General features: G+C 40.2%; 1 protein-coding gene across 2 annotated transcripts in view; it reads left to right on the top strand.

Annotated features, from left to right (window-relative positions):
* ZFYVE9 (zinc finger FYVE-type containing 9) overlaps window positions 1-27,559 on the top strand; it is a 210,680-nt gene that overhangs the window by 81,128 nt on the left and 101,993 nt on the right. For both annotated transcript variants that reach the window (XM_034965193.3, XM_034965188.3), the window contains exons 3-4: window positions 12,445-12,550; window positions 16,765-18,872. In XM_034965193.3, the coding sequence (XP_034821084.1) occupies window positions 12,481-12,550; window positions 16,765-18,872 (2,178 nt within the window). In that variant the 5' untranslated portion in view covers window positions 12,445-12,480. The remainder of the gene's footprint in view (window positions 1-12,444; window positions 12,551-16,764; window positions 18,873-27,559) is intronic.

Raw genomic sequence — 27,559 nt, 5'->3', positions numbered from 1 at the left:
CCTTCCATCTGGTAATGCCTGCTTTCCCTCTGGGCTCTCCTGAGCTCCTATTTTCTTTAGAGAAAGGTCTACGTGGGAGAAGATGGGGATCGCAGCTGGAGGGGGAGACAAAGGGATAGATGGAAAATGGGTGCCTTTTCGGAAGAGGCAGCTTGCTTAGCTGTTTGATCTGCAAGGTTATTTCCCTGGCTTTCAAAAGATGGATTCTTTTGGTGTCCTGGGACATGGACAACCGCAATTTCTTCTGGCAGCTGAAGATTTTCTAATACTTGCAAAATTAATTCTTTGTGGACCAAATCTTGGCCCTTACTATTGATGAAGCCTCGTTCAGTCCAGATTTTTCCAAAGGTATGGACTACTCTGAAGGCATACTTGGAGTCAGTGTAAATAGTTCCTTCTTGATTCTGCAGGGATTTTAAGGCTTGGTTTAATGCAAAGAATTCACATGTTTGGGCAGACCAGTTATTTGGCAGTCTTCCTGACTCTACCTCTTTGAGGATTTCCCCATCAACTGTGGAGTACCTGTTGTACCTTTTTCCTTCAATGATCCGGGGGGAACCATCTGTAAAGAGGTGATGCCCTGTTTGGAAAGGGGTTTTGCTTAGATCCAGTCTGACTCTAGTTTGAGAACTGATTAGATCTAAGCATTTATGCGTAGATTCTTCTGGGTTTGGATTTCCTGTTAGGAAAGCAGTGGGGTTGAGTGAATTGTCAGTGGTTAGTGTTAGGTCATCCCTCTCTAATAAGATAACTTCATATTTTAAAATTCTTGAGTCAGTAAGCCATCTCTCTGCCTTCTGATTAAGAATAGTTCTGACTTGATGAGGGGTACTTATGATGAGGTTTCCCCCAAAGGTTATTTTCCTGCTTTCTTCTGTTAGCAAGGCAGTTGCTGCTATGGATTGGACACATTCGGGCCATCCACGGGTTACGGGGTCAAGGATTTTTGACAGGAAGGCTACGGGCCATTGGTGGCCTCCGTGTTTGTGGGTGAGTACTCCTAAGGCCACTCCTTTGCTTATATTAACAAAAAGGTGGAATGGCTGTTCTAAGGAGGGCAAGGCCAGAATGGGGGCTGTTACAAGTAGGTGTTTTATTTCTTCTACCTGTTGGATCTCTGATGGGGTCCAAAGGAGGGTTTATAGGGTCTGGTCTTTCTTGAGTGAGTTTTTGATATAGGGGCTTTATTTTTAAGGCATAAGAGTTAATCCACGGATGACAATATCCAACCAATCCTGAGAATTTCCTAAGTTCCTGCTTTGTTTCAGGTAAAGGCAAAGATACCATACCTTCAATTTGTTCGGGTCCTATCTTTCGTTTGCCTTTACTGATTAGGTGTCCTAGGTATTTCACTTCAGGTTCTACGAATTGGAGTTTATTCTTTGAGACCTGTAACCCTTGTTCCCTTAGGAAATTTAGGAAGTTAACTGAAATTGCTGTTACTTGATCCTTGTTATCTCCTGAGATGAGCAGGTCATCCACATACTGGAGAAGGCATATGGATGAAGGCAGGGAGAAATTTTCTAGAACTTGTTCAAATATTTGACCAAATAGATCTGGGGACTCTGTAAACCCTTGGGGCAAGACTGTCCATCAGTACTGTTGTTTTCTACCAGAGTCAGGGTCCTCCTACTCAAAGGCAAACATGTCCCGACTATCTTCTGCTGAAGGGCAAGCCCAAAAGGCATCTTTTAAATCTATCACCATGAACCATTGGTGGTTGTATGGGATTCTACTGACAATGGTGTAAGGATTGGGAACAACAGGGTGGGCGGTTTGAACTATTTGATTAATAGCCTGGAGGTCTTGCACTAGCTGGGATGACCTGTCTGGCTTCCTTACAGGCAATATTGGAGTGTTATAAGGGGGCATACAGGGTTCAAGGAGTCCATCGTGGACAAGGCTTTCAATTATACATTTTAAACCTATCCTGGCTTCCAAGGGAATAGGGTATTGTTTTGTTTTTACTGCTTCCCTGGTAGTTTTTAATTTGGCATGGATTGGAGGAACCTGTAGCTTTCCTCGATTTCCTTCCTTTGACCATATGTCGGGATGGATTTGGCTTTCTTCCGAAGTGGTGACCAGGTTTAAGGAAGTAAGTTTTCCCTGATTAACGTATAGGCCTATGCCTAACCTTAACATTAAGTCCCTTCCTAATAAATTAGTTCCTGCTTTGGGAATTAATAAGAACTTAGTAGTGGCCGACTTATTCTTATATTTGACTTTGGTTTCCTCTAGAATTTTTGCCCTGAATCCTTCCCCTATAAACCCTGAGACAGTATGGTTTTCTGCTGAACATGCTAAGCCTGATGGGAGAAAACATAGGGAAAGCGAGCTGCTCCTGAATCGACTAAGAAAGTGACTATCTCTGATTTGGATCCCACCATTAAATTTATCAGGGGCTCTTGGTGGGACTCAAGATGGAAGATGTAGAGTACCTGACCCCGCTATTCTTCTTCAAATGTCATGAGTGGAAGGACTTTCTTTTCCCTCTCCCATTCGGGACATTCCCTCTTAAAATGTCCTGGCTTTCCACACTAGAAACATCTGTTTTCCCTTCTCCCCCTCCTTGTTCCCTGACTCTCAGGTTTCATCCCTTTGCTTCCTGTATAGGGGTCAGACAGCCAGGTGCTTAGAAGGTCTACAAGTTCTATTTTCCTGGGCTCCCTGTTGAAGAGTTCCCTGTTGTAGGGTGGACAGGCATAATCTTTGCCTTTTGCTTCTGCCTTTCCTCATCCCTCTCTACATACACCTTTTGGGCCTCTTAAAAGTTCCTCTATGGGATGGTCTTTCCAATTTTCTATCTTTTGTATTTTTTTTGTAATGTCCGGCCAACTATTGGTGACAAAGTGGAGCTTTAACATTCCTTGTCCCAGTGGGTCCTCTATGTCTAAACCTGCATATTTTCTTATCTGTTCCTTAAGTCTAAGAATTCTATGGGCCCTTCATCTTTCCCTTGTTGTACATTAAATGATCAGGAAACATTAGGGTTCAAGGAGCTGATTCCCAAATCCCTTTAATTATCATGTCCCTGAGATCTCTCATGTTTTCTCAGTGGGCTTCATTATTGTTATCCCACTGAGGGTCCTGGGCCAGGAATTTATGCTCTGCTGCAAGGACATTTTGAACAGGAGGGTGTTTGCGCTCCCAGACTATCATGGCAGCCCTGAAGATCATGGTTCTTTCCTTTCCTGAGAAGAGAATACCTAGGATAGACATTAATTCAGCCCAAGTGTACAGTTGTGGCTCCAGAAATTGTCCAATTTGATCTGCGACTCCAAAAGGGTCGTCTAACAGTGGTTTGAGTTCCTTTTTTAGATTTCTAACCTCTGAACTAGTTAAGGGGGCATTTACAAAGCCAATATCCCCTCCTCCTAGTGGTACTTCCCTTAAGGGAAAAAGGGTTGGGGTAGACTTCTTTGAGGAAGGGAGGAAAGGAAAGTTTTCCTTTGGCATTGTTCTATTTCCCATTGGAGCTTTCCTGAGGAAGGGGCATGTTCAGGTGGCTGTCCAGTGGGGATGTGGGGCGGCAAGGCCCATGGGGCAGGGTTATATGGGGGAGGAACTGAGTGTTCAGCTTGGGGTGGAGGGGTAGGGAGGGGAAGGACTGAGTGTTCCACTTAGGGTGGAGGGGTAGGCAGGGGAAGGTGGTCTAGAGGATCCCATGCATCTTTAGATACAGAATTTGACTTAGGTAGGTCATCTTTGGGAGGTATTGAGTTTGGCTTTGCTTTCTCATCCTTTAGGGGATAGAGAAGGACAGGTCTTTTTCTCCAACATAGAGCATCGTCTGTCTCCTCTTGAGAAACTGGACTTTTATCATTGACTTACTGGATCAGGAGTTGACATATCCAGTTCTCATTTTACCCAAACTCTGGCCAAAAGACTGAAGGTCTGAGGGTGGGTTCCTTAGTCCAAATAAAAACAGCAATACTTTATCATACGCTGTCTTTTCTTGTGTTTTGTCCTTTCATTATCCTTCCAGTATTTTAACATAAGGCATAGGGGACTGTCAGGGGGAATTTTATTGTCTCCTTGGCCTTTTATAGTCCCTGTTTTACTTGGGGTATTTCCCATCCTGGCGGCTGGTGAGGCTAAACGTCTCGTATTAGAGATTTCTTGCACTCCCGTGTCCTAGAGGCTGAACCTCCCCTTTTCCCACTGGAGGTTTCTTGCACTCTTGTGAGCACCCACTTTGTCCTTATTGGCTGCTTCCCTCGTAAGAATTTTAGGTTCCTCTTAGTATTGGCGGGTTGGTGTAATCCGCTGACTGGAAAACTGCCCTAAGACCTACAAGGTGACCACAGAACCAAGTCCGGACTCCACACTCGCTTCGCACCCAATGGCGTGTCTCACTCACACACTTTCAACCTACAGAGATCCCAACCACCAAGGAATACTTTGTTGCCCCAATAGTGACGTTTCTTACCTTGGTCTATGCACAGAGTTATCTGGTCACTGAGGAATTCTTAAGGATCCTCCCTATAGCCCATGTTGCTGAGAGTCTGGATTTATTCGTCACTTTGGGCGAGATTCGATCCTCCACTCCTGGGGCCACCACAACGAGGCAGTGGGATGCGTCTCCCCATGAAAGATAATAACTAGCCCCTCCCAAAGGAGAATGGGATCCTGGACAAGCCCCCAGATTTGTTGGAAACAAGTGCTCAGTGTAGTGAAAAGAAACCCGCATTTAGAAGTTTTCTCAGCAAGGCACTTTACTTCTGCCGAAGGGTGCTGCTTATGCCTGTTACAAATACAAGAGCACACCAAATGAAGGAAGGGGTTTTTAACCCTAACACAGTTCCTGTTTCTGTGTCTTTCCCCTGTTGGATGGGTCGGACTGCACAATCTAAGCTGATCCCTATTGGCCAAGGCTTAAACTTTTCCAAATAGGGTAAAAGTGCGATTTGTGAAGGGGTGGCGGTAAAGAAGAAACAGTTAGGCTTAACAGAAGAAGGGGTAGGATTGTTTACAACTTATGACCAGGAAGTTGAGTCTTTGAGGAGGAACTAAATTGTCCCAACATCTGGGACAGGTCTCAGTTTATTTAGAAAGTTTATTTTGCCAAGGTTGAGGACACTCAAGAGGTCCCGATGAAGCAACTGTGTTGTCTGAGGTATACACCCAAGGTTCATCGTCTTGTGCCAGGAAAATTTAGGACACCGACACACACGAGGAGTTTAGGAGCGGAGGTTTAATAAACAGAAGAAAGGAGAAAGAAAAACAGCTCTCTCTATTGAGAGAGAGGGGTCTTCCGAGGGAAAAGACTGGCAGGTGGTGGATGCGCCGGATTTTATAGTCCAGCTTGAGGAGGCGGTGTCTGATTTATGTAGAGCTCACAGATTGGTTCGATCAGGTATGAAGTTTACATAGCATGCAGGGAAGGCTGGTTGCCCCACCCTAATCTTATTATGCAAACGAACTTTCTCCTTGGCAGGTGCCATCTTATCTGCTCCTTACTGTACATGCGGCTGGCAGAGAAGGGAAGATGGAGCCTCCATCTTGAGCATGTCTAGTCCCTAGTTCCTGCTGGCATTCACCCGTGCAAGCTCCCAGCTTCCTTGTCTATGTCTGCAGCTTGACTTCACAGACTGCTCTTTGTTAGAAAATGATTTCCAGCCTGGCCAACGTGGTGAAACCCCATCTCTACTAAAAATACAAAAATTAGCCGGGCATGGTGGCACAAGCCTGTAATCCCAGCTACTCGGGAGGCTGAGGCAGGAGAATCGCTTGAACCCAGGAGGCAGAGGTTGCAGTGAGCCGAGATCATGCCACTGCACTCCAGCCTGGGTAGCAGAGTGAGACTCTGTCTCAAAAAGAAAAAAGAAAATGATTTGGGGCTACTTTTCATTAAAAAGAAAAGCCTTACTGAGGACTTTCGTACCCTTACTATCTGCCTAAGTGATTTCTTGTTAACTCCTGTATCACTGACAACACGTGCCCAGGGTTCTCAGAGCACAACTTGGTTTTATACATTTTAGGGAGACATGAGACATCAATCAACATATGTAAGATGAACATTGGTTCTGTCCGGAAAGGCGGGACAATTCAAAGCAAAGGCAGGACTACTGGAAGCAGGGAGGGGGCTTCCAGATCATAGGTAGATAAAAGACAAATGATTGCATTCTTTTGAGTTTCTGATTAGCCTCTCCAAAGGAGGCAACAGATGCACATTTATCTCATTGAGCAGAAGGGTAACTTTGAATAGAATGGGCGGGATGTTTGCCCTAAGCAGTTCCCAGCTTGACTTTTCCCTTTAGCTTAGTGATTTTGGGGCCCCAAGATTTTCCTTTCAGAAGGGGTAGAAAATGGTGGAGGGTATATAGGTGAGAAAGGTTACAAAAACTGATTACACTACTCACTAATGGAATGTTGCATACTCTGGTTGAGTTATCTGACTTTTCCATGTAAGCTGTAAGGAAAGGCATGGTGGGACCAGCAGTGTTTAATAGGAAACTGAGCCCCTTTTCTCTTCAGTTGAGGGTGGAGCAGAGGTACTTGGCAGCAATGCCTTCTTCACCAAAACTCTGAGTCTGCAGTTGGCAAGCTATTTCTCCTCCTTTAGGCTTTTCACATGGGTGTGTGAGAAGATAGTGCCCTTTTCTGCCTTCACTTGCCAAAATCTCATCCTTCAGGCGTTGCCTCTTTAGGAAGTTTCCACCCATTGTAGCAAAAACTATCAGTTATCCACCAAAGTCACCAAAATCCATTTTTCCCTTCTGTAGTAGCCACAGCTCTGATGTCACAGTCCAATCAGCCTTTGCAGCTGTGTATTCACCATCACAGTTAAGATACAGCATAATTCTATCACCACAGAGATCCTTATTGCTACTCCTTTGTAGTTGCATGTACCCTCTCCCCTGACTATCCAATATTTAATGACTTTTTAAAGTTAAAAACACTGTTAAAACTCATAGGAAGAGCTGGGTTAGCATAAAGGCAAACCCTAGTATGTTCCTGGATGAGAAGACTTAATATCATTCTTTCTCCTGAGTGAGGACTAGGTTAGGAATTCTAATTTCTCATGGTTTATTTTATTGGCACTCTATTCCATCCTGCTCCATTGCTGAGTCTTGGGACCATGGAGGGGACTTTTTCTGTAGCTCCTGGCTTCATGTAGAAAGCTCAGTTTGGCCCCTCTGGTGCATAAATTTCTATGTTTGCAGCCAGTAATTCTTATTCTTCCTGCTACCTTTCAAAACCCAGGCTTAAAGGTTGCTGTCTAGTTTTGATACTCCTATGGACTGCCACTCTTCAGTTCCTGCTTTCCTTCTAGGTTTATGGCATCTGTGTATTTCCCTTTCTTGCTTTTGAATTTGACTGTTTAAACTCTTTTAAAATATTTTATTTAGAATTTATTTATTTATTTATTTTTGAGACAGGGTCTCACTCTGTTGCTGAGGCTAGAATGCAGTGCCACCATCATGGCCCACTGCAACCTCCGTCTCCTGAGCTGAAGCAATCTTCCTGCCTCAGCCTCATGAGTAGCTGGGATTACAGGCATGTGTCACCACACCCAGCAAATTTTTAAAATTTTCTGTAGATACGGAGTCTCACTATGTTGTCCAGGCTGATCTCAAACTCTTGGCCTCAAGCGATCTCACACCTTGGCCTCCCAAAGTGCTAAACTCTTTAAAATAATTAATTTTGACTAGAATTTTTTTATTTAGAGTAGGAAGGAATGTTTACCACCCATCAGCTCAGTGTGCCCTTTTTTCTTTTAAGAAATCTTAAGCCTGCAGAAAAATGGAAAGACTAGAACAATTAAGACCCATATATCCTTCAGCTAGAGTTATCAGTTTTTACCATTTTGTCCCTTTTGCACACCTTTCTTCCCTTCCCACACATATACTCTCACATCATTTAAAAGTTAGTTGCAGACAACACAACGCTTCTTCCCTAAACACTTCAGCAGGCATCTCCTAAGAGAACAAGTAAGGGCATTCCCCTACAAAATCAGAATGCCATTATCACATCTAAGAAAATGATAATTAATTCAATGTGTCACCCAATGTATCGTCCATATCCAAATTTCTTCTGAGATTGTTCTCAAAATGTTAATTTATGCTGTGTGTGTGTATATGTGTGTTTTCTTGATCCAGAATCAAGTCAGTGCCTGACGCTTGGTTATTTAATATTTTGTCTGTTCTAGTTGAGAATAATCTTTTTTCCTTTTTTTTTTTTTTTTTAAAGACGAGGTCTTGCTCTGTCACCTAGGCTAGAATGCAGTGGTGCAGTCATAGCTCACTGTAACCTCGAACTCCTGGGCTTAAGCGATTCTCCCACCTCAACCTCTTGAGTAGCTGCACCACCACACCTGGCTAATTTTTATTTTTATTTTTGTTGATGTTGCCCAGGCTGCTCTTGAACTTCTGGGCTCAAGCGATCCAATCCTCCACCTCAGCCTCCCAAAGTACTGGGATTACAGATGTGAGCCACTGCGCCTAGCCACATTTAATATTTTGGAAAGTTCAGATCAGATACAGAATGCCTCACATTCTAGATTTGTCTTATTGTCTCCTCATGATTAAATCGGCTAAATGTTTTGGCAAGAATACTGTATAGGTGATGTTTTATATTTTTCATTGCATCATATTGGAAAGTGCGTAATGTCAGCTTGTTAAACTGTTGTGGTGGTACTGAGTTAAATCATTTGGCTAAGGTGATGATTTCTATATCTCTTCATTGTAAACATACATTTCCTTCTTTGAAATTAGTGATTTACCTGTGGAATGATAATCTGAGGTACTGTGAATAGTTTCTTCCCCAATAATAATTTACTTAATAGTTTAGCATCCATTTTTGATGCTTGTTTGAATCAGTTATCGTAATTGGAATTCAGTACAACTTATTGACCAGCTGCTTATACACTGTTCATTTATTCATTCTGCAGGTATTAATTGAAATAGATACCACATTAGCACATCAGGCTCTATGTGAATCACCAGGAATACATGGTGAACACAGTCTGGTGGGTGCCCTTGTGGTGCCTACAGTCTGGTGGGAGAGATTGACAAATAATCACACTGATGTGTATTTATAGATGGTGATAAATATTTTAAGGACCAAGAATGGGGTGCCATGAGGGATTGTTGTTGTAGAAAAAGCGGGTTCTTGTCAAACAACCAGGAAAGATTAGGCTCACAGACACTTTTTTTTTTTTTTTTTGGAGACGGAGTCTCGCTCTGTCGCCCAGGCTGGAGTGCAGTGGTGTGATCTCGGCTCACTGCAAGCTCCGCCTCCCAGGTTCACGCCATTCTCCTGCCTCAGCTTCCTGAGTAGCTGGGACTACAGGCGCTTGCCACCACGTCCAGCTAATTTTTTTGTATTTTTAATAGAGATGGGGTTTCACCGTGTTAACCAGGATGGTCTCCATCTCCTGACCTCGTGATCTGCCTGCCTCGGCCTCCCAAAGTGCTGGGATTACAGGCGTGAGCCTCCGCGCCCTGCCTAGGCTCACAGACACTTTGAAGGGTGAGGGGGAAGGCAAAAAGGAAAAAACTCAGCAAAGCGAGAGGGGTTCCTGTTAACAGGCTCCCATCTCACAGATTGAATCCCATGTTACCACACAGGAACAGGAGAGGCAAACGGAGTGAACTTCCCAAGGCCCCACCCCGTCCTCCCAGTGTGCAGTGCGCAGGTGGGCATCCAGAAAGAATCAGTCAAACAGGGAGGTGAACAACACACACCAGGGCCTTTGCGGGGGTGGGGATCGTACTTAGAGGATGAGTCAGTGGGTGCAGCAAACCACCACAGCACACATATACCTATGTAATCTGCATGTTCTGCACATGTATCCTGGAACTTAAAAAAAAAAAAAAATCAGTTGGAAAAGGGCAGGCTTCATCCAGGATGGGCAATTCGGTTTTTCAGCCCTCATGCTGTTTTAAACTTGAAGGTGGGGTTTTGCTGGGGTACCCTTGGCTGCCTCCCGTCTGTATCTGTCCCCTTATAAGGGGAGCCATCACCTTTTCTGGGGGTTCACATAACACTTCCCTTTGAAAGTGATATTTGAGCAAAGAGATCAAATGAAGAATGATGAACTTAAATAACCTCTTGAACTTCTGTACTACTTATTCTGTAGCACTTATCTGTTAATTTTATCTGACAGATTAATCACTTGCTGTCTCCTGTGCTGTTATTCAAATCATTTATTATTTAAATTTTCTTACTTAGCCTTGTTTACTGTTGACTAAATTATAAGCTTTATAATGTTAGGGATGATATCTGAGACTTGATTACAGTATAGATGCATATAGTAGATGCAGTAGGTAAATATGTTAATCTGATTATTTGTTTACTAATATTTTTATAATGACCATAAAATGCTGTTAAATATTGTAGGTGTATATTGAATGTGTCAGATTGTGTGTTGTGAGAAATTTCATTTGCTCTTAGCATTAGTAGACATTAAATGTGCAACCTATCTGAAATGGCATGCATATAAAAATGATTTTGACCTATAAATAATTAGACAACAAAGATAGATATTTTAAAAAATTCATAGATTATGGGCTGGGTGTGGTGGCTCATGCGTGTAATCCCAGCACTTTGGAAGGCTGAGGTGGGCAGATCACTTGAGGTCAGGAGTTTGAGACCAGCCTGGCCAACATGGTGAAACCCTGTCTCTACTAAAAATACAAAAATTAGCCAGGCATGGTGGCACACACCTGTAGCCCCAGCTACTCTGGAGGGTGAGGCAGGAGAATCACTTGAATCCAGGAGGGGGAGGTTGCAGTGAGCTGAGATTGAGCCACTGCACTCCAGCCTGGGTGACAGAGTGAGACTCCATCTCCAAAAAAAATAATTCACAGATTATGTAGCTTATTTGCCTACCTAAACTTAAGTAACCTAATAGGAGCCAATCTATAAATGTTAACCAAGTTAATAATCATGGGAAAATACTCTTTCTTTTTTTGAGATGGAGCTTCACACTTGCTGCCCAGGCTGGAGTGCAGTGGTGCAATCTCGGCTCACTGCAACCTCCACCTCCCGGGTTCAAGTGATTCTCCCTCCTCAGCCTCCTGAGTAGCTGGGACTACAGGCACACGCTACCACTCCTGCCTAATTTTTTGTGTATTTTTACTAGAGATGAGGTTTCACCACGTTGGCCAGGCTGGTCTCAAACTCCTGACCTCAGGTGATCTACCCACGTTGGCCTTGCAAAGTGCTGGAATTACAGGCATGAGCCACGACGCCTGGCCGGGAAATACTTGAATAAGTCAGTTAAATTCCCTGAGCTTGTTTTCTTATTTGTAAAATGAGGGAAATATCATTGACACTTATATACCTCAGAGAAGAAGAAACACTACCTTAGTAAGTCAAAGAAATTTCATCACTTATAATATTTGACTTAAAGTTTACAAAGACAGGCTATTACATTTTTGATTTTCTCTGTTTTTCATGTTTTCCTTACTCAGACTTTTTGGGGAATTTGTAATTTGACCTCCCCTGCCTGTATTATATCAATAAGAAGCCAAGCAGAATTTTCAGTTTGGAAAGAAAAATTTGAAACACTAAGGAAATAGGTGTGGAGATCATGGTAATGGATGAAAAAAAGGAGATAATAGGTAGCATTTACTTAACACCTATTATGTGCCCTTAGCATCTGTTAAGTCATTGACATACCTAGTGTATATGCCCAAGGATGCTTTTGGATCGATTAACATTAAAGAAATGGTTTAGAAATGGTACTCGAAGAGGGTTACAAGAATAACCAGGTCAGGGCCAAGTGCATGGCTCATGCCTGTAATCCCAGCACCTTGGGAGACTGAGGTGGGTGGATCACTTGAGGTCAGGAGTTTGAGACCAGCCTGGCCAACATGGTGAAACCCTGTCTCTACTAAAAATACAAAATTAGCTGGACATGGTGGTGCTTGCCTGTAATCCCAGCTACTTGGGAGGCTAAAGCAGGAGAATCGCTTGAACTCGGGAGGCAGAGGTTGCAGTGAGCCAAGATGGAGCCATTGCACTCCAGCCTGGGCAACAAGAGTGAGACTGTCTCAAAAAAAAAAAAAAAAAAAAAAAAGGAATAACTAGGTCAGAGTCATCATTAGCATTTTGGAACTAGTATCCGTTACTCCTGTACTTAAACTTCCCTGTCATTTCCCATTTGAAAAAAATTCTGTAAGCTTCGTTCTTTAATAGAAACACAATTTTATACCAAACAATGATTCCTTTCCCAGCATCTGAAATGTGTCTGTTGAAGCATGAAATGATCACCAAGTCAGCCTTTTATATTTAGTTATATTTTGTTGATTGTCAGCTTACAGGTTTTTAGAATTTATTAGCTTAAAGATCTTATAATATATCCAGTGGGATGCCAGGTTTTATAGTTTACCATTATCTGGAAAGATTTATAAGAGATTTTATCCTTGTGTGTATACTTAAGATTTATAAATTATATTTTAATAATTCAAAATGTAATACGCATTTACTTTTTAGGTTTAAACAAGTCTCTTAAGTGGTGTTTCCTCACCGATGGAGAATTACTTCCAAGCAGAAGCTTACAACCTGGACAAGGTGTTAGATGAATTTGAACAAAACGAAGGTGAGAATTTATATTGGTGAATCTGTTTGCCTATGTGGTATAGAGAATATGGGGATATAAGAGGATGTAGTATTTAAAAAAATAAAATCAGGTCTGATGACTTAATGATAGTAATATTATTTACTAATATACAGGGGAAGAAATAACATTTTTTAGCACTAAATGCCAGATACTTAAAATCCCACAGATCTTATTGCCATTTTATAGATGAGAATAGAGGCACAGAGAGGTTAAGCACTTTTCTCAGAGTTACCTTGTGAACAAGTGGCAGGATTAGAATCCAGGCAGTGTGACACTAGAGCCTGAGCTTTACTAAACTACCCTATACAATGAATGTATGGTCAAGAAATGTGCTTGCATTTCCTAAACTAAGAAAAATAGCTCATTCTATATTGATTGCCCAATAAAGTAAAGATACATTTAAAACTATTTACATCACAACTGCCTAAATGGTTAATTATATATTCTCAAGCATCAGTAGAAATGTCCACTTAAGATTCACTTCTTTTGTTTGTTTGTTGGTTGGTTGGTTTTTTGAGAAAGTCTTGCTCTGTCTCCCAAGCTGGAGTGCAGTGCTCACTGGAACCTCTGCCTCCCTGGCTGAAGTGATTCCCATGCCTCAGCTTCCAGAGTAGCTGGGATTCCAGACACCCGCCACCATGCCTGGCTAATTTTTGTATTTTTAGTACAGAAGGGGTTTCGCCATGTTGGCCAGGCTGGTCTTAAACTCCTGGTGTCAAGCAGTCCTCCCTCCTCAGCCGCCCAAAGTGCTGGGATTATAGGCATGAGCCACCACGCCTGGCCAAGATTCACTTCTATTTAGGGAAGACTTTTCTCTAAATTTCCCTCTTGGTTTAACTTGAGTGGGTAAGCCATAATTAAATTTCTTCCTCCTCACCGTTCTTCCCCTGTGTTCTCTATTTCTAACAGGAAATGGCATTAACAAGTTTACAAAGTGGTATATTTCCATCCAAAGTCCATGATTCCAGTCCAGGCAACATGATGAAACCCCCTCTCTACAGAAAATACAAAAAAAATTAGCCAGGCCTGGTGGCACACCTGTGGTCCCAGCTATTCGGGAGGCAAAGGAGGGAGAATCACTTGAGCCCTAGAAATAGAGGCTGCAGTGAGCTGTGATCATGCCACTGTATTCCAGCCCAGATGACAGAGCGAGACCCTGTCTTAAAAAATAATAAAGCCCATGATTTCCATATTGGTTTACAAACCTTTGCTATATTCAGTTAATCAGGCTATTCTTTGATAGCAGTTGGGAAGACAGATTAGTTTTGACTTTGTTACTTTAGATATTTAATGCTCTCCAGCCTTAAATTGAATATGGAATCATGACAGGAAGGAAGAGAGAGAGGAAGGCTACCAGAGTGGCCTGCTTTTCTCATATTTTACCATTGATGACCTAACACTAACCTATATTCCTAGGCTCATTCCTGGTTCATGTAAATGTGAAATCTAATCATTGGGGTTTTACATCATCCAGGTGGGCTTTGTACATACCAGGCTGGAAGGTATATTATTTTCTGAGTTTCAACTGTTTGTATAAGTATTTTCTTAATCTTTTATTTGATTTAGCCCTCTGTGTATCACAGTTCTTTGAGTCATAAGGTACTTAGACATGTGTTACACCTAATCATGTGAATACTATGCTTCTAGAATACCACTGACTCTAATAAAACTCTTAGTTCATTACATTTGTCTCTTTGTGACTTCTGTAGATTCTATTAGGGTGCTTTGTGTATAGTTGTTTTCAATACATTTTTGTTGAATCAGTAAAAATATTTTAGTTAAAAAATAGAGCAATTGCTTACAGAATAATAACTCCTTTAGAAGGAGAAGGATTTCTGAAACCAGCTTCTTGGTTGTAACTTTGTGGTTCATTTGTTTGAACTATTTTTTTGAATCTCACTACCAGTTGCATTAAAAACTATCACTTCAAGCCTTGTGTTATCTTAGAGAATATACTTAAAATGATTTCTCATTTTGTGTTAATTTATTTTCTTATTTAAATGAAAAAATATACCACAGACTGTGATGACACTAGGCAATTAACATTATGCCCAGGTAGGAGGCAGTTGAATAATGAAAATTTTAATACCCGATCATTTCTGTTTGAACATTGCTAAATATTCTTGTAAGAAGCTGTAACTATATTTTTGTTTCCAGGAACCATATTGGAAATATGACTTATTTGCTTTTTTTTCTTTTAAGGAATCCTGTGTTACTAAATTTCAAATCTCTACTGGTTCAAATTTGGTAAATTCAGGATTTGACATTTCAGAGGATACTAAGCCCATTCTTCACACAATCTGAGTTTTGTGCCCTTTTTAACAACTTTTCACTACTTCTTTACACTAATTCTTTTCTCAACCCAAACTGATTTACTTATTGCTTCCTTAAATTCTTATATTTGGAGATATGCTTTTCTTTATTCCTCTATTTATTAATGCTTTCTTTTCCAAACTTACATAAAACTGTCTTTGAAGCATAGCCCAGTTCTTCCTGCCTCCATGAATTCAAGCTCGCTTACCTCATCCTGGAAAATATCTATCTCCTCTGAATTTATTTTTCTACTCCTACATAATAGTTTTCAGACACTGAGTCCTCACTTGATGTCTTTGATAAGTTCTTGGAAACTGTGACTTTAAGCAAATTGATACACTGTATGCCGGAGAACCTTAACTGTTGTTTATATCAATTAGCTTATAGTAAAATTGGCTTCTTTATACAGTGAGTTGTTTTGCTTATAATTGCAGTTTCCAAGAACCTATCAACAATGTTAAGTGAGGACTTACTGTACCTATGCTACTCCATACTGCTAATTAGATGTTTGTACGTGTCTCTTATTCTCCCAATGAGATTATATACTTCTTAGAGGCAAGAGCTATCATTTAATTTTCATGTTCCTCAATCCTGCTGCTTTTACTATGGTAGATATTCACTTATATATTTACTGTGTATGTTCTACCTATCAGGCACTATGCAAAGTGAGGACTTATATTGATAGAAATGATTTCTGCCTTCAGAAATCATTCAGTGGTTGAAAGAGAAGGGTAGATAAACTATTGCATTTCAGTGTAGTAAATGCCTTAATAAAGTTTTGATTAAGGTGCTGTGGACACATTGAAGATTAATGTTACAGATGAGGATTGAGTTTACAAATATATCTGCATAATTTCAGGACCATGATTATCAGAGATACTGGAGGAAGAAAGCAAGAAAGGCACTGAGTGCATTGTTCCTTATTTCTCTAATTTACTTAGACATATGCAGTAGCCCTATAACTTGAGAGAATAACTTAGCCATTGTAGTTATGATCTGTTAAAAAGTAAACAGAAACATTATATGAAAGTATGCTTATTGGTAGACTATAAGAATGTTGATTTAATATGATAAATGAACACTTTTTGCCCAGTGTCCTCAGATAATAATATAAATATGAACCTGATTAATAATGTATTGTGACATGGTTACAAGCAGAATTTCACATACTGTGGCAAACTTTTTTTAACATGTGTTGGGCAAATTTAAAATATTTTAAAGTAAGAAGTATAATAAACCCCAGTGTACCCATCATCCAGCTTTCACAGCATTTCATATGCTGCCATTTTGTTTCATTTATACCTTTATCACCTTCTCACTCCCTGCTTCATTCTTATTTTTTTTAACAGCTTTTCAAAAGGTAAACTTTATATACATTAGAATACATAGATCTTAACTGTCCAGTTTTGGCAAATGGGTATATCTCTCAAACCCACATCCTAATTATGATACAGAGTGTAGAGCATTCAGTCTCTACAGAAAACTTCTTCATTTTCCTTCCTGCTTAATTAGTTATCCTAGCCACTGTTCTAAATTTTTTCCATCTGATCCATTAGATTAGCACCTGTCCTGGCTTTGCTCAATCCAAGGGTGCTTTCCCCTCTTCTGGGTCCCATTCACCTGTGGGTCAGTTTAATTATGTTACTAGATTGAGGTAGAATTCTTTTGTTGTTTGGAATAGTCTGAGATATTACCATTTGGTGACATATAATTGCAGAGAATTGTCTGAAATATATTTTCTTATTTTTTAGCCCGGAATTAGAAATCTAATATCCTTGGAATATTTAATTTTCAAACGATAGTTAGAAATGTTATTAACTTAGTCATAAGCTTTTCCAGTGTTACAAGCAAACTTATTGTAATTACTTATTTTTTTCCAGATGAAACAGTTTCTTCTACTTTATTGGATACAAAGTGGAATAAGATTCTAGATCCCCCTTCTCACCGGCTGTCATTTAACCCTACTTTGGCCAGTGTGAATGAATCTGCAGTTTCTAATGAGTCACAACCACAACTGAAAGTCTTCTCCCTGGCTCATTCAGCTCCCCTGACCACAGAGGAAGAGGATCACTGTGCTAATGGACAGGACTGTAATCTAAATCCAGAGATTGCCACAATGTGGATTGATGAAAATGCTGTTGCAGAAGACCAGTTAATTAAGAGAAACTATAGTCGGGATGATCAATGCAGTGCTGTTGAAGTGGGAGAGAAGAAATGTGGAAACCTGGCTTGTCTGCCAGATGAGAAGAATGTTCTTGTTGTAGCTGTCATGCATAACTGTGATAAAAGGACATTACAAAACGATTTACAGGATTGTAATAATTATAATAGTCAATCCCTTATGGATGCTTTTAGCTGTTCACTGGATAATGAAAACAGACAAACTGATCAATTTAGTTTTAGTATAAATGAGTCCACTGAAAAAGATATGAACTCAGAGAAACAAATGGATCCATTGAATAGACCGAAAACAGAGGGGAGATCTGTTAACCATCTGTGTCCTACTTCATCTGATAGTCTAGCCAGTGTCTGTTCCCCTTCACAATTAAAGGATGACGGAAGTATAGGTAGAGACCCCTCCATGTCTGCGATTACAAGTTTAACGGTTGATTCAGTAATTTCATCCCAGGGAACAGATGGAGGTCCTGCTGTTAAAAAGCAAGAGAACTATATACCAGATGAGGACCTCACTGGCAAAATCAGCTCTCCTAGGACAGATCTCGGGAGTCCAAATTCCTTTTCCCACATGAGTGAGGGGATTTTGACGAAAAAAGAGCCAGCAGAGGAGAGCACCACTGAAGAATCCCTCCGGTCTGGTTTACCTTTGCTTCTCAAACCAGACGTGCCTAATGGGTCTGGAAGGAATAATGACTGTGAACGGTGTTCAGATTGCCTTGTGCCTAATAAAGTTAGGGCTGATGAAAATGAAGGTTATGAACATGAAGAAACTCTTGGCACTACAGAATTCCTTAATATGACAGAGCATTTCTCTGAATCTCAGGACATGACTAATTGGAAGTTGACTAAACTAAATGAGATGAATGACAGCCAAGTAAACGAAGAAAAGGAAAAGTTTCTACAGATTAGTCAGCCTGAGGACACTAATGGTGATAGTGGAGGACAGTGTGTTGGATTAGCAGATGCAGGTCTAGATTTAAAAGGAACTTGCATTAGTGAAAGTGAAGAATGTGAGTTCGCCACTGTTATAGACACACCAGCAGCAAATTATCTATCTAATGGTTGTGATTCCTATGGAATGCAAGACCCAGGTGTTTCTTTTGTTCCAAAGACTTTACCCTCCAAAGAAGATTCAGTAACAGAAGAAAAAGAAATAGAGGAAAGCAAGTCAGAATGCTACTCAAATATTTATGAACAGAGAGGAAATGAGGCCACAGAAGGGAGCGGACTACTTTTAAACAGCACTGGTGACCTAATGAAGAAAAATTATTTACGTAACTTCTGTAGTCAAGTTCCATCAGTGCTTGGGCAATCTTCCCCCAAGGTAGTAGCAAGCCTGCCATCTATCAGTGTTCCTTTTGGTGGTGCAAGACCCAAGCAACCTTCTAATCTTAAACTTCAAATTCCAAAGCCATTATCAGACCATTTACAAAATGACTTTCCTGCAAACAGTGGAAATAATACTAAAAATAAAAATGATATTCTTGGGAAAGCAAAATTAGGGGAAAACTCAGCAACCAATGTATGCAGTCCATCTTTGGGAAACATCTCTAATGTCGATACAAATGGGGAACATTTAGAAAGTTATGAGGCTGAGATCTCCACTAGACCATGCCTTGCATTAGCTCCAGATAGCCCAGATAATGATCTCAGAGCTGGTCAGTTTGGAATTTCTGCCAGAAAGCCATTCACCACTCTGGGTGAGGTGGCTCCAGTATGGGTACCGGATTCTCAGGCTCCAAATTGCATGAAATGTGAAGCCAGGTTTACATTCACCAAAAGGAGGCATCACTGCAGAGCATGTGGGAAGGTAAGTTGCATGTATACGCTCAGAAATCGGGCATGCACATTTTGTAATGCTGAATTAGATAGTAATAAAGGCAATGTAAGGTGAATATATGTCTGGTTGAGTTGACATAAATAGCATTTTTGAAAACCCAGTTCTAGTAAATTTCTATATAAAAAATGACATCACTGATTCTTAGATAGTATTTGTAATTTTTTTGTTGCCATGATTTATGCTGAATCAGTTTTTATGAAGAGATGAGAATTGAGGAAGTGTAAACTTTGTGGTTTCTGTATTGATAGCTACTTGGTTAATGTAATAGTTTGAAATAAGGAAGTTATTCTTTCAGTTTAGGAAATATTTGTCATTAACTTATTGCATTATTTATTGAAAAATGCATTTAAATACAAAAAATAAAAATAAAAATTACATTTAATTGTTGAAAAATATTACACATAGAATCCATCCTACTTTTTTCTGTGAGATTTTTGCCACTATACAAAACATTCTGGAACTCTTTATACACATGCACACATATTTTTGTCTTTTCTCCCATATAACTTTGATACAAAGTAGAGTTGAAGTCTGTAGATTTTTATGACAGGGTTGTAAGAATGATATTCCTTAGCTCTCCCCAAATTTTGTTAGCTAAAAACACATCTTTTTTGTTTGTTTGTTTGTTTAGAGTTGTAAATAAGGAAGGAAGGAGATTTTATATTTTTGAGATATGGTGTCAGGTCTAGAATAAAATTTCAGCTTTGTTACTATTAATTACATAACTTTACTAAGCCTTAGTTTTATAATCTGTAAAAACAAACCAAAAAAGATTAATAACTTTTATTGGGCTGTTGTCAAGATTAAATGAGATCTCAGAAGTCATAGTGCTCAATGATTAATCTCTACCTCCCTTCTTGCCTGATTTTTTGGTCCATCTGTATTAATTAGGGTGCTTTCAACTTCAAGGAACAGAGTGTTTGACCCCCAGTGACTTAGGTGAAAATAACATTTATTTCATGTAAACAGAAGCTATGAGACTCAGTGATTTATGTCTGGGTGCAGAGACAGGATCGTGGAAGTTCTCTTGGTCTTCCCCTCATGTCAGAAGATAGTATCTCAGTTCTAATTATCGGGTCTCAACCTGACAACTTCCTAAGCACAAAGAAACTGGCTGGGGGGCAAAAGAGCCTACTCTACTCTTGGCACCCTCTTATCAGGGAGGAAGGGACCTCCAGCAACTTCCTTTAATTTATTGGCCAATTTTAGACCATAACCAATTACAGGCAAAGGGGACTGGGATTATCTAATCAATCATGATTTATCTCCTGGGGCTGAGCACAGTGTTGCCTGAAAAAAAGTGGGATTCTGTTAACAAAGGAGAAGGGGAAGTAGTGATATGTAGGATGAGTAAGTCTAGACGTCTAATGTACAACATGAGGACTATGCATAATAAAATCATACTATATTTGGGATTCTTGCAAAATGAGTAGATTTTGGTTCTTCTTGCCACAAAAATGGGTAACTGTGTGAGACAATAGATAGGTTAATTTGCTTCACTATAGTAACCTTTTTACTGTCTGGATGTACCTCATAACATCATGTTGTATACCTTAAATGTATACAATAAAATTTATTTTAAAAAAAGGAGAGGAGGAAAATGGTTCCTAGGTGAGCAGTCACTAAGGTTTACTAGAAGATCCTAGCACAAAAGAACCAAATTACAGGGAGCAGAAAGAAGCTAAAGCTGACACTGGGCTTGTTGGTCTCTGATTGCTAAAGTTTGAAGAAAATAATATGTCTAATTCCTAAATATTTTCCAGTCTTCTTCTTGTTAGCTGAAGTACTATTTGTAGATTAGGTTCATCATTTTTATGTTGTTCTGTATTTTGCTTACTGTAACACTTTCTGAAATGTTTGCTTTCTTAAGTAAATAATGAAAACATTTTTGGTATAGGCCAGCACATCCAGCTATAATGAGTAAATAGGTGCCTTAGATGGATTCAGAAAGAAAATGATGCACAAAATGCATCGTAAATTGCAAAATGGTTGGAATTTTTGCTGAGTGGAATTTGTGGAATTTATGAATTCATGGATTCATGTGGCTTATGGATTCATAATTTCATCTTTTTCCCTCGTTTACCTTAGAGATGTTATAAGTATTAATGAGATAATATCTGTAAAAATCCTTGAGCTTCTCAGAAGAAAAGGGCTTATAAACATAGATACTAATTGGATTATGCTGAGAATGCAGCTAGAAAAATACCCCAAATAATGTTATATATTGAAAAAAAGAAAGTTTGTTCCATTTCAGTAGAAATTAAGCGTACGTAGTAATTACTTAATATTTATAGCTATATTCCCTTTACTGCAACAAGCATATATTGTGTCTAATATATAAAAGGTTCTAGGCTAGGTAATGGGGATTCAGAGGTATATAAATTGGAATTTATGATGTCATGGCAATCTTTTTTTTTTTTTTTTTTTTGAGACAGAGTCTCTGTTGCCCAGGCTGGAGTGTATGGCGTGATCTCAGTTCACTGCAACCTCTGCCTCCTGGGCTCAGGTAATTCTCCTGCCTCAGCCTCCTGAGTAGCTGGGACCACAGGCATGCGCCAACGGGCCTGGCTAATTTTTGTATTTTTAGTAGAGGCGGGGTTTCACCATGTTGGCCAGGCTGGCCTGGAACTCCTGACCTTAAGTGATCCACTTGCCTTGGCCTCCCAAAGTGCTGGGATTACAGACATGAGCCACTGCGCCTGGCCAATCTACTGACTTTCTAATTATGATTTCATTTATGTCTTATCTTAGTTTATTATTTGTTTTTGCAATTCAGTTCCAAGCTTGATGAGGGTAAGGATTTTTTCTGCCTTGATTGCTGCTGTATCCTCAGCCCTAGAACATACGGGTGCTCAGTAGATATTTGTTAGATGAATTAAACAATAAGTGAATACTGTTTCTTAATGCAGCAGTACTTTTTTTTTTTTTTTAAGTCCAGTGCCTTCAATCTTTAGATGATGGTATCAAATTTAGATATAACGGGTGTAAGAACTTTGGAAAATATTTTAAATTAGTCATATGTATTGTTCCTACTTAAGAACAGATTCAAACCAAAATGTTTCTTTCCCTAGTTTCTTATGTACTGATGGGAATGAATAGATATGAGAGTAGTAAGTAGCTGCTTTAGAATATTACATGGCAATTCACAGTTTCCCTCATACTTTGCATGAAAATCTGTCTTGCCTTGTAATTGATATTGTGATTTTAGCCATCTGGCATGAAAAAAACAGAACCAACATTTAGATTAATCTTGGTTTCTAGTGAAGCTGAACCCAGGGAAATATTTTCCATTACACACCCTCTGAAAGGCTGTATTGGTTAAAAGTGGTCTCATCCATGTCATAGCACTTATCATGCAGTATTGTCTTTGTCTTTGTTCCCCATTAGGCTGTAAAGATCTTGAGATTGCCTCTGATTTGTCTTTGTATCCAGCATCCAGCACAAATACCTGGCACCTATGAAGTACTCAATAAATATTTGTTAATGAGTGAGTAAATGAGTCTCAGATCATTGATTAATTCAACAAACACTGAGTGCCTGTTATTTGTCTGTCACTGTGCTGGGTGCCGAGCTTACACCAATGATGTTGTGCTCCCTACCCTCATGGTATGTAAAGATTAGGCCAATGACAAAAACAAAACAAAACAAAAAAAACATGATTTGTGGCAAGGGCAATGAAGGAGATAAGGAGGGATAATATAAAAAATGGGGGTGGGAGAAGAAGGTATGAGAAGACATCTGAGAAGTGACATAGTTCAAGGTTGACACATCAAGGTTGACACATAAAGGTGGAGGAGTCAGTTCTTCAAAGAACAGAGAGAAAAATGCTGCAGGAAGTAGAACAGCATGGACAAAGTCATTGAGGTTAAGAAGGCACCTATTCAACAAACTGAAGGAACTCCAGTATAGTGAACGAGGGAAGAGTCACATAAAAAGAGATGGGAAAGCAGGTGGGGTGGCACAGGCCTGTTGTCCCAGCTACTCCATAGGCTGAGCATGTTATGATCATGTCTATGAATAGCCACTGTACTCCAGCCAGAGTGACAAAGCTGAGACCCCATCTCCACTTAAAAAAAAAAAAAAATGCTGATGAGGAAGTTAAGGAATAGATGATGTAGAGCTTTGCAGGTCATGTAAGGAGCACAGTGGGAAGCCATGGGAGTGGATGAGATTACCAAGGGAAGAGAATAGACTCAGGGCTGAGCCCATGTGGTCAAGCAGAGGAGGACCCAGTACCAGTTGCCAAGAAGTGAGCGGAGAGGTAAATAGAAAACCAGGAAAATATGGTCTCTTGGAAGTCAAAAGAGGAATGTAGTTTGTGAAAGGGGTTATCACCTATATAAAATACTGTCAGTAAGATATGGACAGGAAAGGGACCATTGGACTTGGCTATAACAGGGTCATTGAAAAAAGCTGATTGAGTGGAGCAATGTTTACAGAAGCCAGATGGGAATGGGTTGAAAGTGGAATATGAAGGGAGGAAGTGGTGATGGCTTTTTCAAGAACTTTTGCCATGAAAACAGAAAAAAATTGTAGCAATTATTAGATGGAGATGGTGGTTATGGATGCCTTTTTGGAGGATGGGAAATACTGTTGTATTTATATAGTGGTATGGGTGATTCTCTAGAAAAGAAGTTTTAGGAGAAAGGGAGGATTAAACAAAGGAAGAGAAAAATCCTTGAGAAGGCCAAAGGGATGGGATCTACAGCATGTTGAGGATTTGCTCTTCAGTGGGTGGGGCTAGACAGAGGTTGGTTTATGAAGTTAGTGGTGAGAGCATGAAGAAATTTACACCTGATTGGCTTATACTTCATATAGAAAATATAAACATTGTGAAGGGTGAAATAGGGATAGATAATGAAGGTTTGAGGAGAGTGAGATAGTTACATTGGAGAGGAAAAGTAAAGCCTAATAGTGAATTGAAATTTCAAGAGCCCTTTGTGCTTGGCATCAAACTTTCAGTCAGTTAGATGAATTAAAAAATAATCTAGTCCAGTCCTGACTTAATGGGTTAGAATCAGTATTTATCCTTGGAGATATGGTGAAATTGTTATATTATCTTTGCGATACAAGCATTTTAGTTTGGAGAAGCAAGAAGAGTTCTGTAGGACCCGTCTGTGCTACTACCTGTCTACCTATTTCCATGTATTTGTTCTTTTTTAAAACAATTTAAAAAAACTTTTAGCTGGATGCAGTGGCTCATGCCTGTAATCTCAGCACTTTGGGAGGCTGAGGCAGGTAGATAGCTTGAGATCATGAGTTCGAGACCAGCCTGGCCAATATGGTGAAACCTCATCTCTACTAAAAATACAAAAATTAGCTGGGCGTGGTGGCAGGGGCCTGTAATGCCAGCTACTCAGGAGGCTGAGGCACGAGAATTATTTGAACCCAGGAGGCAGAGGTTGCAGTGAGCCGAGATCGAGATCACGCCACTGCACTCCAGCCTGGGCGGCAGAGAGAGACTCTGTCTCAAAAAAAAAAAAAAATTATGACATATTATTTGTTCTTTCATTCAGTGAGCATTTACTTATTGCTTGGTATTCTGTTTTTTACTAAAGAGAAGCAAAAAGAAAAAAAAAAAGGAAAAGAATGGGCCTCCTGGTAAAACATACCACTCATGTTACTGTAGATGACTTAAAGATATAAAATGAGAAATGAACAGTTACAAAGCTGCAGATGCTCTGCAGTAGGAAGCAGATAGATTGTGGTGGTGGTGGTGGTTGTGAGGAGAATGAGATACTAATATTTATTGAGTGTTTACCATGTGCCAGGCGCTTTTCTAAATCCAGACTTACAGACTTTATTTAATACACATAACAACCCTATGAAGTAGCTAGCTACTGTTAAAATCCACATTTACAAGTGACAAAATAGGCCTAGAAAGATTAAGTAACTTGTTCAAAATCACACAGCCAGTAAGTGAAGTTACGATTCAAACTCAGGGACTTTGACTTCTAGAAACAAAAGGGAGCTAGCATTTGTTTAGTGCCTATTCTGTGCTTTATTTATTATCTAACTTAATCTTCCTGGTAAACCTGTGTGATAGTTGATGGTATCCCTAATTAACATTGAAGAAACTGATACGGTAGGACCCTGACACAGTCTTGCTAGCTGTATAACTCATGCTCTTTCCCATAAATAAAGTTGAGAGAATAAAACAAATAGGTTTCTTTATGGTGATCTTTATGTTATTTTCTTTGCATTTCTGAGAGAAATGTCTGCATTTATGCCATAATTTTTATTTTTAATTTTTGGAGACAGGGTCTCACTCTGTCGCCCAGGCTGGAGTGCAGTGATGCAATCTCAACTCACTGCAGCCTCTACTTCCTGGGCCCAGGCAATTATCCCACCTCAGCCTCCTGAGCAGCTGGGACTACAGGCACACACCACCACACCCAGCTAATTTTTGTATTTTTTGGTAGAGACAGGATTTCACCGTGTTGCCTGGGCTAGTCTCAAAACTCCTGGGATCAACTGATACATCAGCCTTGGCCTCCCAAAGTGCTGGGATTACAGGTGTGAGCCACCATGCCTGGCCTTTATGCCATAATTTTTAAAACAAATGCCTTAAATACTATTTCAAAAAGAAAGATGAAAAATATCTAATATTTTATTAGATATAAATTTTTGTTTTGAATAGTTATATGTTAAATTAGTTGCAGTTTATTTTTGGGTAACTTGAGTTGAAGTCATTTTTGTTTAACATTTGAGAATTTAGATGTGAATAGAGAATAACCTTCATAAAATCTGAATTAGTAACACATTAAGACAAATAATGTTTTGGCTTACACCTTCAGAGATCAGTTTTCTTAAGGATTTTTTTTATCCTGTTTTTTTTCCTGGTTTTTTTTTTTTTTTTTTGAGACAAACTCTTGGTCTGTTGCCCAGGCTGGAGTGCAGTGGCATGATGGTGGCTCACTGCAACCTTGACCTTCCAAGGTCAAGCAATCCTCCCACCTCAGCCTCCTGGGTAGCTGGGGCTACGAGCATGTGCCACCACGTGTAACTAATTTTTTTTTTTTTTTTTTTGAGATGGAGTTTCACTCTTGTTGCTTGCCCAGGCTGGAGTGCAGTAGCAAGATCTTGGTTCACTGCAACCTCTGCCTCCTGGGTTCAAGCGATTCTCCTGCCTCAGCCTCCTAAGTAGCAGGGATTACAGGCACCTGCCACCACACCCGACTAATTTTTTTATTTTTAGTAGCGACGGGGTTTCATCATGTTGGCCAGGCTGGTCTCGAGCTCCTGACCTCAGGTGATCCACCCACCTTTGCCTTCCAAAGTGTTGGGATTACAGGTGTGAGCCGCTGTGCCCGGCCACTAATTTTTTAAAAAATTTAATGTTGCCTAGGCTGGTCTCGAAATCCTGGGCTCAAGGGATCCTCTTCACCTCGGCCTCCCCAAGTGTTGGGATTATATGTGTGAGCCACTGCTCCTGGCTGCCTTTGATTTTAAAACATGGCCACTGGTTGGGCTCCTTGGGAAGCAGAAAGGTAGTAGTAGGCCCTCACTCAGTACCAAATGTTATTAACAGATAACTTAGGTGCAAAGTGGGATAAAACACATGTAGCTAGAAAATGTTTGCACTAAGTTCATGCTATTTTTTGTTTTTTTGCATCTCTTCTCCTGAAAGCCATCTCCCTTTCAATATCTAGTCTGCTGATACATTCTAAATACTAGTCACAATTTTTTATTGTAAAATATGCATAACATAAAATTTACCAGTGTATATGGGTTTGAGGGTATATGGTTCAGTGGTGTTAAATGCATTCACATTGTTGTTGTACAACCATAACAACTATCTCCAGAGCTTTTTGTTTTTTTTGAGACGGAGTCTCGCTTCGTTGCCCAGGCTGGAGTGCAGTGGCGCAATCTCGGCTCACTGCAACCTCTGCCTCCTGGGTTCAAGTGATCCTCCTGCCTCAGCCTCCCGAGTAGTTGGGATTACAAGCACCCACCACCATGCCTGGCTAATTTTTGTATTTTTAGTAGAGACGGGGTTTTGCCATGTTAGTCAGGCTGGTCTCGAACTCCTGACCTCAGGTGATCTGCCCGTCTTGGCCTCCTAAAGTGCTGGGATTACAGGTGTGAGCCACTGTGCCTGGCCATTTTTATCATCTCGAACTTAATAACTTCCCATCTTTCCTTGCCCCTAATGCCTGGTGACTGCTATTCTACCATCTGTTTATATGAATTTCACTATTCTAGGTACCTCATATAAGAGTGGTTACACAATGTTTGTACCTTTGTGTCTATCTTCACATTTCATCCATGTTGTAGCATGTATTAGTCAGAAGGACAGAACCAATAGGATGTGGAGATATATATATATATACATATATGACTTTAATAGGTAGGATATATGTATATATACAAGAGTTTATTAGGGAGAATCAACTCACATGGTTAGAAGGTGAATTCCCACAATAATCTATTGGCAACCTCGGGAAAGAGAAGCTAGTGGTAGGGCTCAGCCCAAGTTTGAAAGCCTCAAAAGCAGGAAAACCAACAGTGCAGCCCTCAATCTGAGGCCTAAGGCCTGAGAGCCCCCCAGGAGGCTGCTAGTGCAAGTCTTAGAATCCAGAGCCCAAAGAACCTGGAGTCTGATGTACATGGGCAGGAGGAGAGGATATAAGCATCTGGCAAGGAAAAAGAGAAAG

Source organism: Pan paniscus, chromosome 1 (genome assembly GCF_029289425.2).
Source record: "Pan paniscus chromosome 1, NHGRI_mPanPan1-v2.0_pri, whole genome shotgun sequence".
Taxonomy (NCBI): Eukaryota; Metazoa; Chordata; class Mammalia; order Primates; family Hominidae; genus Pan; species Pan paniscus.
This window is presented reverse-complemented; position numbering and strand designations above follow the sequence as displayed.